The sequence below is a fragment of the Halichondria panicea genome, chromosome 13 (genome assembly GCF_963675165.1).
Source record: "Halichondria panicea chromosome 13, odHalPani1.1, whole genome shotgun sequence".
Lineage (NCBI taxonomy): Eukaryota > Metazoa > Porifera > Demospongiae > Suberitida > Halichondriidae > Halichondria > Halichondria panicea.
Genome location: NC_087389.1, coordinates 4,748,177 through 4,763,359, shown reverse-complemented (window position 1 = coordinate 4,763,359; position 15,183 = coordinate 4,748,177). Strand labels below are relative to the sequence as shown.

Here is a 15,183-nt window from a genome sequence, read left to right as displayed (position 1 = left end):
CTGGCTTTAGAGTTATAATTAATCCGGCGGAAAAAGGAACATTATAATACACACCTACGAGGAGGATATGCACTCACATATCCTCCTCTACCATGGTTACTCTGAGGCGTAGCTGAGGGGTATTTAACTACCGATATACGTACGGGGTGCATATGTTATCATTCTGAGTAGGTGTGGTATATTTGACTTATACCACGTGACCGCATCACTATAAGGATCGACCTACCCCCTAGCAACAAGACTATGCTGGATTTTGCAGCTGTCAAAGGGCTAGTTGAGCAACACCTTGACTTGACTCCTAGCTACAGATGTTCAGGAGCTTCCTTAGTCCAAGCGTTGTGCATTCGACGCCCTTTGCTGCAGTTGTAAACTCTTCTTGGATGTAAACCACACCCATGGATCCATGGAGGCTAAGCCCTCTTGTTGGAGAGCAGCTTCTGTGTTTCTGCCGTCGCTTTGGAGTCTTACATTACGGTGGCCCTGAGCGCTACTAGTAGTTCACCTTAGCTACTTGATAGTTCACCTACCTTAGCTACTTGATAGTTTAACTGCCTAAGTTTGTAGTTCAACAACCTTAGCTACTTGATAGTTCACCTACCTTTGATAGTTCAACTACCTAAGTTGGTCAACAACCTTAACTACTTGTAGTTCACCTACCTTAGCTACTTCGCAGTTGACCTTTGAACTGTACGTTAATTTTAAATAATGCTGCTGTAGCCATCCATACTCGTATACTCTATATAACGACTAGAGATCAATAATAATGAGAGCTACATATGTACGTATACAGGTACTGAGGATTATCTAACAGCAACGCAAAACGAGAGTACCACACCAGAACCATTGTATCTATAGTACAGAATTCTTGTGCTGTGATGGGATTAGGCATAGACCTATACACAGAGATATAAACGTCTGGGGCCAGACCTTTTCTCAGAGGGGGGAGGGGGAAGAGGAGAAAAAGGTATCCTAATCCTAGCTCTTGCCCCCGAGCTATTAGACTAGCTAGTATTGTATTTGTTGAATAACATGTAACTTCCAAATGAATCAAGTCAGTGTGGCACTCTCGTAGAACTGACCGGCTGCAGATAATCCTCAGTACCTGTATATATATGTAGCTCTCATTATTGATCTCTAGTCGCTACAGTGCCTTTAGTCTATAGAGTAAATAAACGCAATTTGGGTACGTGTTAGTACATAAATGTAAATATTTTGAGATTGGAACATTTCTAAGAAAATATGATGATACCATTGTGTTGGTGAACAAATTATCTAAAACATATCCAAAAATATTCCCATGGCAACCAAAGGTGGTGGGTATGTGGTGGTTTATAAAGCACCAACATTTTTCTATAGTGGACAATTGCTTAGCGATGGAAAAGACCAATTGTTTTAGCTAAGGTATGGAACTTTGGCACAACATTTCTGAATAGTTTAGCTAACATATGCATGGTTACGTATAGCTTACATAAGTACACGTACTGATTAATACTCAATTATGGGATATTTTAGGTGCCTTTTCGCTTAGCGATGGAACTCAAGCAAATTTGACGGCTAAGGTCTAATTGTTTTTGCACATTAATTGTTAATAAATTTTCTATCTTTTGATACAAAAAAGTTGTCCAGAAATACTTTAGTTCCGGAGATATTTCATGTTACACATATATTTTACGATCACCTATTTTTACCTAAAATGATTTCCCACTACAACAACTTTTGGGGAAATATTTTCAAATAAGGTTGTAGCTTATTTATTCATCTACACAATGGTATCAGCATGCACAATTTCTTAGAAATGTTCCAATCTTGAGATACATTTAAGTACAACTACTCACTCTGTGGTTAAATTTACTCTCAAAGCTAAAGGCACTGTATGTAGAGTATGGCTACAGTAGAATTAACATACAGTTCAAAGGTTAACTACGAAGTAGCTAAGGTAGTTGAAGTATCAAGTAGCTAAGGTAGGTGAACTATCAAGTAGCTAAGGTGAACTACTAGTAGCGCTCAGGGCCACCGTATTACATAGTACCGTCAAGCATCCATGGCTCCTTTCTGTTTGTTTACTTCTTGATAACCAGTCCTTGAGTACCGGCTGTGCATGCCTGGATCTGTATGTTATTTTTCTATTTATCGTACAGCTGTTGACCATTAGTGCATGGTGACGTAAGTGTGGTATAATTTTATCATAGTTTTGATTAACAGCAACATAGTTATTATACAAAATGTGCTGCTGTGTAATTGAAAAATTGTACTTTTTCTCAGGTTTTATGCTTTCTAGTATTGAGAAAATGGATAAATTCATTGCTAGCATTCGTCGAAAGTACAAAGAGAGACTCTTGAATCGCCAAAATCAATGGCCACCAGTTAGAGGGGACAAGCTGATAAACTTACAGTTAGTGGAGGCTGAAAAAGAAGAAGGATTTAGAGCTGGCTTGCCACAACATGGTGCACCTGATGATAAGGTCAAGCGTACTCCAATTCTCCATGGTGACCTTTTCAAAGTTGAAAAAGGCAGGAAACCAGTGAGAAAGCTCATCGTTGAAGGCAATGCTGGGATTGGTAAAACCACACTGTGTACCATGCTTGCTGAGGGATGGGCAGAGGGCAATATCCTAAAACGCTTTGACTGTGTTCTGTTGCTTCCACTAAGAGAAAATCGAGTATCTTCAGCCACAAGTCTTGCTGAACTGTTCAAACTTCTCCACTCCAGTGAGAGGATCTGTGCATCTGTTATAGAGGAGTTGGAGGATAGAGAGGGAGAAGGTGTCCTCATCATAGCTGATGGCTGGGACGAACTCAGTGATGAAAACCAGTCCAAAGTGTCCTTTTTATACAACCTTGTTTTTGGTGATGTTCTTCCATTTGCTTCTGTTCTCCTCACCTCACGACCTTCTGCTTCAGCTCCTCTTCACGACCTTCCTTCTGTGGACCGTTTGGTTGAGGTAGTTGGTTTTAACGAGGAAAATATCAAGCAGTACATAAAATCAGAGTTTGAGCAATTCCCAGAGAAAGCTTCTTCTCTTATCGAGCAGCTTGAGAACAACCCAGTCATTCAGAGTGTGTGTTCTGTGCCCCTCAATTGTGGCATTGTTTGTAACTTGTGGCATATTTTAGACCAAAAGCTTCCTCATACGTTAACTGAGCTGTACACTCAAATCGTTCTTAACATTATCCTTCGCAATATCCAAAAACATTTTCCTGATTGTCCTATTGGCCTCAATAGTTTTGATGAGATTCCGAAAGATCTACAAGACACGTTCTGGTTGATCTGTGAGTTTGCCTACGAATGCTTGTTACTTGATCAGCTGGTTTTCTCAGAAGCTGAATTGTCCTCTCACTTACCCGAAGTTGGTGACAAATTGCAGTGCTTTGGTCTGTTGCAGTCTGCACTATCACTTCTACCTGGTGGTCACGGTCTGTCTTTTCACTTTGCTCACCTGACCATCCAGGAGTTTCTGGCTGCCCTCCATCTTGCTACTCTACCCAATAAAGAGAAACTGAGGATTGTTAAGGCTCGTGCTGACAGTAGCCGGTTTGACATGGTGTGGAGATTTATGTTTGGTCTTGCTAGTAAACACAATGGTAGTCATAGTGATAAAATCATCTGTTTAAATGATAGTTTGATGGATCAATTTCTGGTAGTTGTAAAGCAAAATAATCCAGCGCCCTTCTTTTGTCATGTAGCATTCGAAGTTTCCAATCCTGGCTTTGCTATTAAAATTTGTGAATTGGTTGGTCAATATGAATTAATCAGTTCCTGGGACGGCCCTTTTGACTATGAAGCTTGTTTCTATATCCTTCGTCACATGACGCAATGTGATGATATGGAAATCAGAATAGGTAATTGTGCATTCGAGATAAGTTGCTTACGGAACTAACAAACATACTTTCAAAGGCTGAAGATAGACTTCAAGTCCGACAGTTATCCCTCAGGCAGACTAAGTTGTCTGACAAAAGTGTCTCTGATCTATTCAAGAGAGCCTCAGCAGCCTTTACAACATTAGACCACCTCTCGTTGTATAATAATAACTTCACTGACGTCATGTCTTCCATTCATGCACACATCTTGTACGAGCCTCACAACACTGTACTTATCTCACAATCCTCTTGGAGTGTCTGGCATGCAGTCATTAGAGACAGCTGTACAGTCTGGTGCTCTTATCAACCTGTTGGAACTGGGGCTCTCCAATACCCTCACTGATGATGCTGACGTCAATGAAGCTCTACTGACAACCCTCTTACAGTCCATTGCCTCTCACTGTGCTGACCTGGAATACTTGGACCTCTCTTGTAACAATTTTGGTTTAATTTCATCAGTTGTGGAAAACATTTCGTTACGATTGCGTCACGTAGATTTATCGGCTACCCATCCTACCACTTCATTTCACCCAGAATCTCAATACACAATCACTTGTGAGATGTTGAATCTCTACCTAAAATGCTTAACAAGTTTGTACTTGACTGGCTCTAATTTCAGTGGAATGGCTAGAACTCTTTTATTGGCAATGTTTCTTCAAGCATTTCAATCACTAGAAAAACTTATCTGCTTTGACTGTTGTTCTCTCACCTCTGCCGACATCATAATGGTTATCCACCATCTCAAGTCTGCTAATGTAATATGTAAGAATTTAAATGAATTGGATCTCAGAGACAACTGCATTGATGATGATGGAGTAATAGCTCTTACTGAGTGTCTACCAGAGCTGTTCCCTAGTTTGAAGGTTTTCGGTACCGCGAACCATTGTGACATTGATCTCTGTGGTAATCCTGTGAGCAAAGAGTTGATACATATGTGCAACGAAAACTTGGAGGTATATATTTTTTCATCATTTTAATTCATTATTTTAAGTACAGGCCTTTGAAGAATCACGAAAAACTGCAGTGCTAAATGAGTGGGAGAGAACGTGTTTACCTCCACAAAATAGAGAGGTAAGTCTAGCTATTTTTATCATGATGGGCATCATTTTACACTATCGTTTCAATCTATAGATAACCCGTGTTTTCTACAAACTGTGGGATACGTTACTGTCAAAAATGGTTGAGATGGCTGAACTATTTGACGTAAGTGCACGTATAGCACATTAATTTTTACCCCATGCAATGCACAGCAGGGGTAGAGCGATTGGTGCATGTGTGTGTCAGTTTGTGTGTGTGTGTGAGTGTCAGTTTGTGTGTGTGTGTGTGTGTGTGTGTGTGTGTGTGTGTGTGTGTGTGTGTGTGTGTGTGTGTGTGTGTGTGTGTGTGTGTGTGTGTGTGTGTGTGTGTGTGTGTGTGTCAGTTTGTGTGTGTGTGTGTGTGTGTGTGTGTCAGTTTGTGTGTGTGTGTGTGTGTGTGGAGAAGCTGTTTGCAAACTATATACACTTTCATTAACTACTATAATGACGGTGGTTGAAGCTACTTATAGTTGAAACTTGAGGTGATCTTTGAAGACGACAAAACACTGTTTTCTAATCGATCTAATCTTTGCTGTATAGATTCACGATCATTCCGATTCACAGTCATTCCCCAGTCATTTGTTAATGTCATTACAGTAAAATGTTTATCGCGATGAAGCTCAACGCACGGGGTGAGAATCTTGTTATGAACCGGAGTATTTAACTGAATTATTGTAGATCGACCAAACTGACGATGCACTGGACACTATTAGTGACGATGCCAATTACAAAATCTTCTTTCCAGACTCTCTTGCCCGTAACCTAAATTCTCCTCAGGCTACAGAACCACTCAATGATGAGCCTATACCTCCCCTACAGTACAGTCCACTAGAATAACAGAGCAAGAGGTAACAAGTGAGTTAACTTCATATATTAATCAATTAGCATTGGATACATAACTGAAGCTACCTACTAGCATAGGGGAACTATATCTAAAGCTACTGTATAATTATTTATCTATGGTTATAGTGTCCCTCATCCCTCGATTTGGGACATTATAACACATAGATACCTCATGCCCATGTTCTAGATCCCAAAACCTATTGGCTACTATCTGTTAGTGTGTATAATTAGTTTGAATCAGTCTTGTTTTGTTTGTGCGTTACACGCCCTTTTACCTGACGCACTTTGATGTCTGACGGAGTTCGGCGACTTACTCTAGAGCATTATATAGCAAAATTTTAGCGGTTTTTGTGGATTGTCCCCTCTAGCCTCGATCCCAGGCCGAGTTTTCGCTTTTATAACGGTTAGGCGAACAACTAGGCCTGGTACTAGTTGGATAGTAGCCATTGCTCTGTGTACAGAGAAGTAGACATTCAAAATACGTGTAGATCTAATTTCTCGTATTAAACAGGTTATAGTGTCATTGTTGATGAGCTGATGATGGCAGCACCAAGTTCTCTAGCTCACACTCTTCACTTGATCCACCATATTAATGATGATACTATAGTCTAGCTAGATCTTTAATACCAAAACATAAACAAGACTTGATAGCATAGGGCCCACACAAATGTATCTGACCTTAACAAGCTTGACAAAGCTTTATACCTCTTCCCTTGTTGTTCAGTCTTCAGAATAATGTTTTCTAAGCTTCAGAGAAGAGAGAAGCTTCAGCTAAGAGCCATTCCCAATAATGATAAAACGGGAACTGACTTCTAGTACACAATAGTACACAAATATAAATGTCACGAAAGTGAACGAGAATATTCATTTGTCAGAATCTGACGAACGACTGACGCATGCACAGACAACTAGTACCAGGCCTAGTTGTTCGCCTAACCGTTATAAAAGCGAAAACTCGGCCTGGGATCGAGGCTATGTCCCATCGAACCTCAAAATTTTGCTCCTAGTACTATTGGATATACTTCTGGTATTCTTTTCTGTTCATTTGAACATTTATCCTCGAAATAAAATCCGCGAAATGTTGATTTTAAGCCAATCCTCGAAATAGTTGCTCAAGCACTCAAATCTTGCACGATGACATACATGCACAGACTTTGCTGTATTAGTTGCTGACTCTAGTAAAGATGAGAGAGTTACATCACCCCTCCCACCTTCATCTCCAAAAGCAACTCAAGCCAGTTCAGGTATAGAGCACCTGCCACTTTTACTATTGCGCACATTGCAAGGTTGTTCTACACAATTAAGCTGTGGTATTAGTGCCAATACATTATATGTACTGCGTACTAATCTCCCCCTATTCCCATTCATTTCCTCCAGAGTTGACTCCTGGTGTTTTGAACAAGGAGCTCAATTAAGACACTCACAAAATCAATACTGTTTGGGGTCAGTTTGGGCATTCCTCAACACCGACTGGAGGTCATCCAGCAAGACAATCGATTTGGTAAAGGAAAAAATTTTAGTCTGCTTCTCCATGCAGGATATAGAATTCATAGATTTCTTCTCATGCAGATACCAAAGGTCAGAAGATTGCCCTGTTCCAGTTCATTGCCAAAAACTACATGAGTCTAAGAATAACTTGGAGCATTATTGCCGACGCTCTACGTGACATTGATTATGGGGACTTGTCAACAGCTATTAGGGAGAAATACTGCACTAGTATGTAACTTTGTTTGTATGATGTACGTATCCTTGTTGTGATGGAGTTTCTCCTTATAGGGACACAAATATTGCCTACAAAAATTGCAGTTTGTTAAAACCTTGTTCAGTGTGTTATTTTTTCTACACCTGGAAGATTATTTATACTCATTCAATTTATCATGCACATGCTATAGATTAGTGACAGTGGTCACACAGAGGAGGTCCGACATGCGTGCACGAATCACTACAAGTTCAGTGCATTTAGCCAGGACGTTATCACGTGACCACACATGACATCAGTGCACTGAACTTGTAGTGATTCGTGCACACATAACGAATCTCAGTGCATTTAGCCAGGACATTGTCATGCGACCACAATGACATCAACGCACTGAACTTGTAGTGATTTGTGCACGCATCCTCTGGTGGTCACGAGATATGTCAGTGGACCTTACCACAGTTTCTAAGATGTTTGGTTATTAATACTGAACAACCCTTTTACAAAAGCCTGAACAAGGTCTTGCTTTCACTGAGTTCTACTTGTGGAAATTGTAAGTAGATCTATGTAACTTACAAATGATAGTCTACTACTATGTTATGTAGTGTACTTTGTATTAGATAAAAGTAATGATATGCACTTACCATACCTAAATTTATAGCAAGCTAGTTGAATACTCAGAGATATACAATAACCTAAGCTATAGCAGAGAACAGTAAAAAGAAGAATTTAAGTATGGTATATAAACAGTGGCCATTCTCCAGAGCTGTGCCGAGGGTTTGAGCCTCTTTAGTATGGGGTACCGTTTGTGTCAAAATCCAAAAAGAGTCGATGCAGAGTCTGAGTCAATATTATGAATGAAAGAGTCAATATTACCTTAAGGTGACATATTTTCACAGGTAGATTTGTTTGCGTTTTTACAGTTTTGTACATTTTGCGGTATAATATTTTGCGAAATGTCGATCTGGATACATTAAACAAGAGGGCGGCCAATTATTTGCGAGTATTAATTTTTGCGATTTTACTCTCATTCGCAGAAATAGCAGAAATTAATACACGCGAAAATATGTCACCTTAAGGTATAAATAAGTCGATGTTTACTAAACATTAACATTAGAGTAGGCCTATTTTCTGTATTTTGTAGTAAGTCGACCTTTACTAATATGATTTAATTTCAATTTAACGGTAAATTGGAAAGCATGTGGAGAGTGTAGGAAGCTGGAGCCGTGGTGTGCTACACAGAACAGACTGGAGAAACCCAATGAGTGACCTTAATGAACTAAGGTCAGCCTTCCCTGTGCAGCACCACTCCTCCTAGCCCTAGCCCTACACTGACTCGACTCTCCAGTTTACCGTTAAATTGAAATTAGTAAAGGTCGACTTACTACAAACACAGAATACTAAATTATTATGGTAAACATCGACTCCTTTGTAACGCCCTCTTTTGTAACGGCGTCGACCCTTTGACTTCATTTCATAACATCGACTCATTTTAATTTTGACACAAACGGCAAAACATCGACCTTTATGACGTCGACTCTTGGTAAACATCGACTCCTTTAGACCTTTATGACGTCGACTCTTGGTAAACATCGACTCCTTTAGACCTTTATGATGTCAACTCTTGGTAAACATTGACCTTTATAACGTTGACTCCATTTCATAGACTCTTTTTGGATTTTGACACAAACGGCACCCCATCCATACCTTAGGGTAGCACTGTTTGGTGGTATTTGACGTCTGTCTTTTGTATATGGTTGGCCTCAACTCCAAACCTGTGTATATAGTGACTATATACCTATATCCAAACCCATGGCCAGTGACGTAGGCAGAGGGGGGTTCACGGGGCTAGAGCCCCCTCCCCCGGTTTTATGCTCCATCAACTGCAACTAATATAGCTTGAATCGTATACATAGTTACTAGAATGATGTCATGTAGGCAGGGCCATCTGATGCGCATACTTACTGCTGAGGAAAAGTGATGCCCTTTTTTTAGAATCTAGCCCTGCCCTTCACAAAATCCTGGCTACGCCACTGATGGCTATACAGGGCTATACCTCAGCCGGTGACTTTACGTACAATGTCAGTTTCTACGTAATAGTTATATACTACATGGAAATGAGTGCCATATGCATGCATAAGCAGTTTATTGGTCAGGTAGTATAGTCAGGGGCGTAGGCAGGAATTTGAGGAAGGGGGGGCTGAGCTGTTACGCGCCAGAAACTACTTGGCGCGGAGCGCCAAAATTTTTCGTAGACCGGAAGCCACACCCCCTAATTAATGACTCATTTTCGGGAAGTGAACTCTACATCCTGCCAACAATCAAAGCTATATAGCATAGCTATAATAGTTTTAGTCTACGTGGATGACGCCTGGCAAATTCATCAACAATGTCTTCATCAGTACTCAGGCTGGCAGTACTAGAGCTTGGCAAGCTGGCACTAGAGCTTGCCCTTGAGAAGTAGCGGTCCAGTTTCTGTGACATGTTGCTGCTTTCAATCAACCTTCTCAATCAACCTCTGTAGTAGATTATTAATCAGTTGCACAGTGCATTGCGCATGTGCAAGAAATAGCCACACCTTGCTTCAATTAATAATACTGCTAAAGCTAGCTAGCTAGCCCTACGTAGCTAGCTAGCTTAGTTGCACTAAAGAATCAAAGTTACTAGTATAGTATAGCTAGCTCTTGGACATGCTGTTTGTCTGCCACTAATCTATACCAGTAATTCCCAGGCTGAAGACTCATCAGAGAAGGTGGGGCTCTTAGTGTGGTTTTTGCAGAGAAAGGGGGGGCTCCAGCCCCCAAAGCCCTCCCCCTCCCTACGCCCCTGATAGTAGTAGATGTGGTCAGGGGCCTTTAGGCAAGATGACGGACTACATGCAAGGGCCAATAATCTGATTTGTGGCACGAATATTAATTGCCATTTAATAAATAGAAACCATATTAATTTTACATACAGAAACCATACTACAGGTATTCCTCAGTGCACCACAGACCTATAGGGTCCGAATATATAGAGCAATCTTTTGCTATCAGGGTAGAGGGTCTTCTCAGGTTTCCAAAGTCACTTTACCCACATATCCTAGGGGCTGGAAAGTAGCAATAGGTACGAGAGTTCTAAATCATGAGATTGCAAAATGATTTCAAAGATTTCTAGCTGGATTTCCATATTTCTGATAGATGATTACTGCCTCGAATCTAGGCCTTTTCTCAAGCGGCCTGGATTCGAGGCCATCAGTATTCACTGTGGAGAGAAAATGTGTGGTCTAGCTTATTCACACTTACGCAACACACTGGAGACCACCCTAAAAAAAGTGTGGTGGTGGTGTAGATTAACTTTATTGCCAGCCCTGATCAATTACAGTATATAGCGGGTAATTTTCGTGGGGGGTAAAAAATTCGTTCAACTCGAAAAACGGTGGTATTCGTGAGTAAAAATTTCGTTTAGTCTCGTGGCTGCACTGCATTCCTACGTTCCGTTAAGCTACACCTACATGTACGTTAAAATTTCATGGAGGTCAGCTTGCCCACGAAAATAACGAATATTCCAGGAAATTGGAAAGTGTGGGGTTTCAAATTTTGGCTACGCCCACGCACAGTGGCAAGAATACTCTAGTATAATTATACATGCATGGAACAATGCTTGCATACTTCTAAAATCCTTTTGTTGAGGAAGATATAGATATTTCATGCATGTGTCGTACTTGGACTCTTTATCACTTATAGCGAGTATACTCTGCACACAAAATGTGATGTAGACACTATTAGGTTCAAGTGCAAATGGCTCCTTCTAGAGTGTACGTTCTTGTCTGGAATCTCCTTGCTCGGTTTTAGAGACATCTCTTCACTTCAATTTATGTTGCTAAGAACCAAAACACATTCTATATGAAAGCTGAATCTGATTAACAGCAACATAATTATTATACAAAATGTGCTAACTGTGTAATTGAAAAATGTTACTTTTTTCTCAGGTTTTGTGCTTTCTAAAATGGATAAATTCATTGCTAGCATTCGCCGGAAGTACAAAGAGAGACTCTTGAATCGCCAAAATCAATGGCCACCAGTTAGAGGGGACAAGCTGATAAACTTACAGTTAGTGGACGCTGAAAAAGAAGAAGGATTTAGAGCTGGCTTGACACAACATGGTGCACCTGATGATAAGGTCAAGCGTACTCCAATTCTCCATGGTGACCTTTTCAAAGTCGAAAAAGGCAAGAGGCCAGTGAGAAAGCTCATCGTTGAAGGCAATGCTGGGATTGGTAAAACCACACTGTGTACCATGCTTGCTGAGGGGTGGGCAGAGGGCAAGATCCTAAAACGCTTTGACTGTGTTCTGTTGCTTTCACTAAGAGAGAATCGAGTATCTTCAGCCACAAGTCTTGCTGAACTGTTCAAACTTCTCCACTCCAGTGAGAGGATTCGCACATCTGTTATAGAGGAGTTGGAGGATAGAGAGGGAGAAGGTGTCCTCATCATAGCTGATGGCTGGGACGAACTTAATGAAAAGAACCAGTCCACAGTGTCCTTTCTATACAACCTTGTTTTTGGTGATGTTCTTCCATTTGCTTCTGTTCTCCTCACCTCACGCCCTTCTGCTTCAGCTCCTCTTCACGACCTTCCTTTTGTGGACCGTTTGGTTGAGGTAGTTGGTTTTAGTGAGGAGAATATCAAGCAGTACATAGCATCAGAGTTTGAGCAATTCCCAGAGAAAGCTTCTTCTCTTATCGAGCAGCTTGAGAACAACCCAGTCATTCAGAGTGTGTGTTCCGTGCCTCTCAATTGCGCCATTGTTTGTAACTTGTGGCACACTTTAGAACAAAAGCTTCCTCGTACGCTAACTGATCTGTACACTCAAATTGTTCTTAACATTATTCTTCGCAATATCAAAAAGAAATTTCTTGATTGTCCGATTGGCCTAAATAGATTTGACGACATTCCGAATGGCCTACAGCAAACGTTCTGGTTGATTTGTGAGTTTGCCTACGAGTGCTTATTACTAGATCAGCTGGTTTTCTCAGAAGCTGAATTGTCCTCTCGTTTACCCGAAATCACTGATAAGCAACAGTGCTTTGGTCTGTTGCAGTCTGCACGATCACTTCTACCTATTGGTCATGGCCTGTCTTTTCACTTTGCTCATCTAACCATCCAGGAGTTTCTGGCTGCCCTCCATCTTGCTGCTCTACCCAATGAGGAGAAACTGAAGATTGTTAAGGCTCGTGCTGACAGTGGTCGGTTTGACATGGTGTGGAGATTTATGTTTGGTCTTGCTAGTATACACAATGGTAGTTGTAGTGATAAGGTGATCAGTTTGGACGATGGTTTGATGGATGTATTTTTAATGGCTAAAAAGGATACAGACGTTTTGGCATTAAGTCATTTGGCTTTTGAATCTTCAGATCCTGGCCTTGCAATAAAAATTTGTATGATGTCGGAGCAATTTTTGTTATATTGTTATTTCAAGGCTCCCTTTGACTGTGTAGCTAAGTTCTATGTTCTTCGTCATGCTGCACAATGTGACAATATGGTTATCAGCATATCCTATTGTGCAATCGATGATAAGCTTTTGAAGGAACTAACTGACATACTTTCGAATGTGAATAGTAAACTACAAATCCGAGAGTTATCCCTCATACAGACAAAGTTGTCTGACAAAGGTGTTGCTGATCTATTTAAGAGAGCCTCAACTTCTTTTACAGCTTTACATATGCTCTCTTTAAGCAAGAACAACTTTACTACCATCATGACTTCATTCTTGCACACATCTTGTATGAGTCTCACGGAACTTATCTTATCCGACAATCCTCTTGGGGTGTCTGGCATACAGTCATTGGAGTCAGCTATACAGTCTGGTGCTCTTATCAACCTGATGAGACTGGAGTTAGCCAACACCCTCACTGACGATGCTGACGTCAACGGAGCTCTACTGACCACCCTCTTACTGTCCATTTCCTCTCACTGTGCTGGAATGAGATTCTTAAGCCTCTCAGATAATTATCTTGGCATACCTGGATTGTGTTCAGTTGTGAAGAATATTCCATCAAGATTGAATCGCATTGATTTTAGAGTTACACATTATACTTCCTCAGAGTCTCAATCTGTCACCTGTGATATGCTGGATCTTCACTCAAATAACTTTAACTGGTTAAAAAGGATAAACTTAACTGGCTCTAATTTTAGTGGAACTGCTGGAACTCTTTTACTAGCAAAGATTTTTCAAGCATTTCAATCGCTGAAAGAACTCATCTGCTCTGACTGTTCTCTCACCTCTGCCGACATCATAATGCTTATCCACCATCTTAAGTCTGCCAATGTAGTATGTAAGAATTTAAAGTCGTTGGATCTCAGATACAACATGATTGATGATAACGGAGTGATGGCTCTCACTGAGTGTGTACCTGAGCTATTTCTTAGTTTGAAGGTCTTCAGCATCGGTTACAAGGGTGGTATTATTCTCCTCGGTAATCCTGTCAGCAAGGAATTACTACATATGTGTACCGAACACTTGAAGGTATATAATCATAGTTCCCAATTAAGTATGTTGCATTTCACTCATTATCTAAAAATGCAGGCCTTTGAGGAATCACGGAAAACCGCAATGCTGAACGAGTGGGAGAGAACGTGTTTACCTCCGCAAAATGAAAAGGTATACATTGTAATTTTTAAAATTATGGGCATATGACACTATCATATATGATTTCAGATGACTCGTGTTTTCTACAAACTTTGGGATATGCTTCTGTTAGAGATAATTGAGGTGGCTGAACTACTGAACGTGAGCATTAGCATATAGCACATTTTATGTGAACATAGTTTTGATTTTAAACTTATATTGTAGCTCCACACAACAGACGGTGCACTGGGCACTGAAAGTAATGTCGGTGATTACAAGATCTTCTTTTCAGACCCTCTTGCTCATGCCCAGAATCCTACAGAACCACCCAATGATGAGCCTGCCTGTCCTACTGTACAGTCTATTCAAGTAACAGCGCAAAACGAAACAGGTGAGTTAACATCATATCATCTGAACCTTGGTATACATAACTGCATGGACCAGACCTACTAATAATATATTGTAATGGAGCTAGCTATCAGAATCCCTAATTCCTGGCCTGCACGAACCCTCACATGACACACACATACAGAGCTTGTTGTGTCAGTTGCTGACTTTAGTAAAAATGGAACAATTACTCCATCCCTCCCAATTTCATCTCCACGAGCAACTCAAGCCAGTTCAGGTATAGAGCACTTGCCAAGTAATATTTTAAATATAACTCTTATATTATGTGCACATTGCAAACTTGTGGACTTTCCTATCTGTATTCAGTATTCGGTACTATATAAGCGGTAGTACTAATCTCCCTCATCCTCCAGTCCTATTTTGTCCCTCTAGGGTTGACGCTTAATGTTCTGGACAAGGAGCTCAAGACACTCACAAAACCAATGCAGTTTGGGGTCAGTTTGGGCATTCCTCAACACCGACTGGAGGTCATCCAGCAAGACAATCGAAATGGTAACTGATTATGTATATCATATAATTAGGGATGATAATTATTGCACCCTTGTCTTATAATTATTGATCTAGAGTTCATATTAAATCTCTCAATACCCACGTATAGATACTGAAGGTCAGAAGATTGCCCTGTTTCAGTTCATTGCCAAAAACTACAGGAGTCGAGGAATAACTTGGAGCATTATTGCCGACGCTCTCCAT

General features: G+C 40.6%; 1 protein-coding gene and 1 long non-coding RNA gene across 2 annotated transcripts; both read left to right on the top strand.

The window, feature by feature from the left end:
• The first annotated feature begins 2,288 nt into the window (after positions 1-2,288).
• LOC135346451 (NACHT, LRR and PYD domains-containing protein 12-like) lies at positions 2,289-9,722 on the top strand. Its single transcript, XM_064544071.1, has 8 exons — positions 2,289-4,811; positions 4,855-4,929; positions 4,990-5,061; positions 5,613-5,789; positions 6,929-7,021; positions 7,155-7,278; positions 7,347-8,026; positions 8,238-9,722. The coding sequence occupies exon 1, from the start codon at positions 2,289-2,291 to the stop codon at positions 3,876-3,878; it is 1,590 nt and encodes a 529-aa protein (XP_064400141.1). The 3' UTR covers positions 3,879-4,811; positions 4,855-4,929; positions 4,990-5,061; positions 5,613-5,789; positions 6,929-7,021; positions 7,155-7,278; positions 7,347-8,026; positions 8,238-9,722.
• Positions 9,723-14,710: 4,988 nt separating this feature from the next.
• On the top strand, positions 14,711-15,101 carry LOC135346188 (uncharacterized). The gene is made up of 3 exons (XR_010397992.1): positions 14,711-14,725; positions 14,863-14,982; positions 15,089-15,101. It is a non-coding gene; the product is annotated as an uncharacterized LOC135346188 (long non-coding RNA).
• The last annotated feature ends 82 nt before the right edge of the window (positions 15,102-15,183 follow it).

Bases quoted from the DNA above. Each gene is read 5' to 3' on its own strand.
- LOC135346451 (XM_064544071.1), top strand. From the start codon at position 2,289: ATGGATAAATTCATTGCTAGCATTCGTCGAAAGTACAAAGAGAGACTC.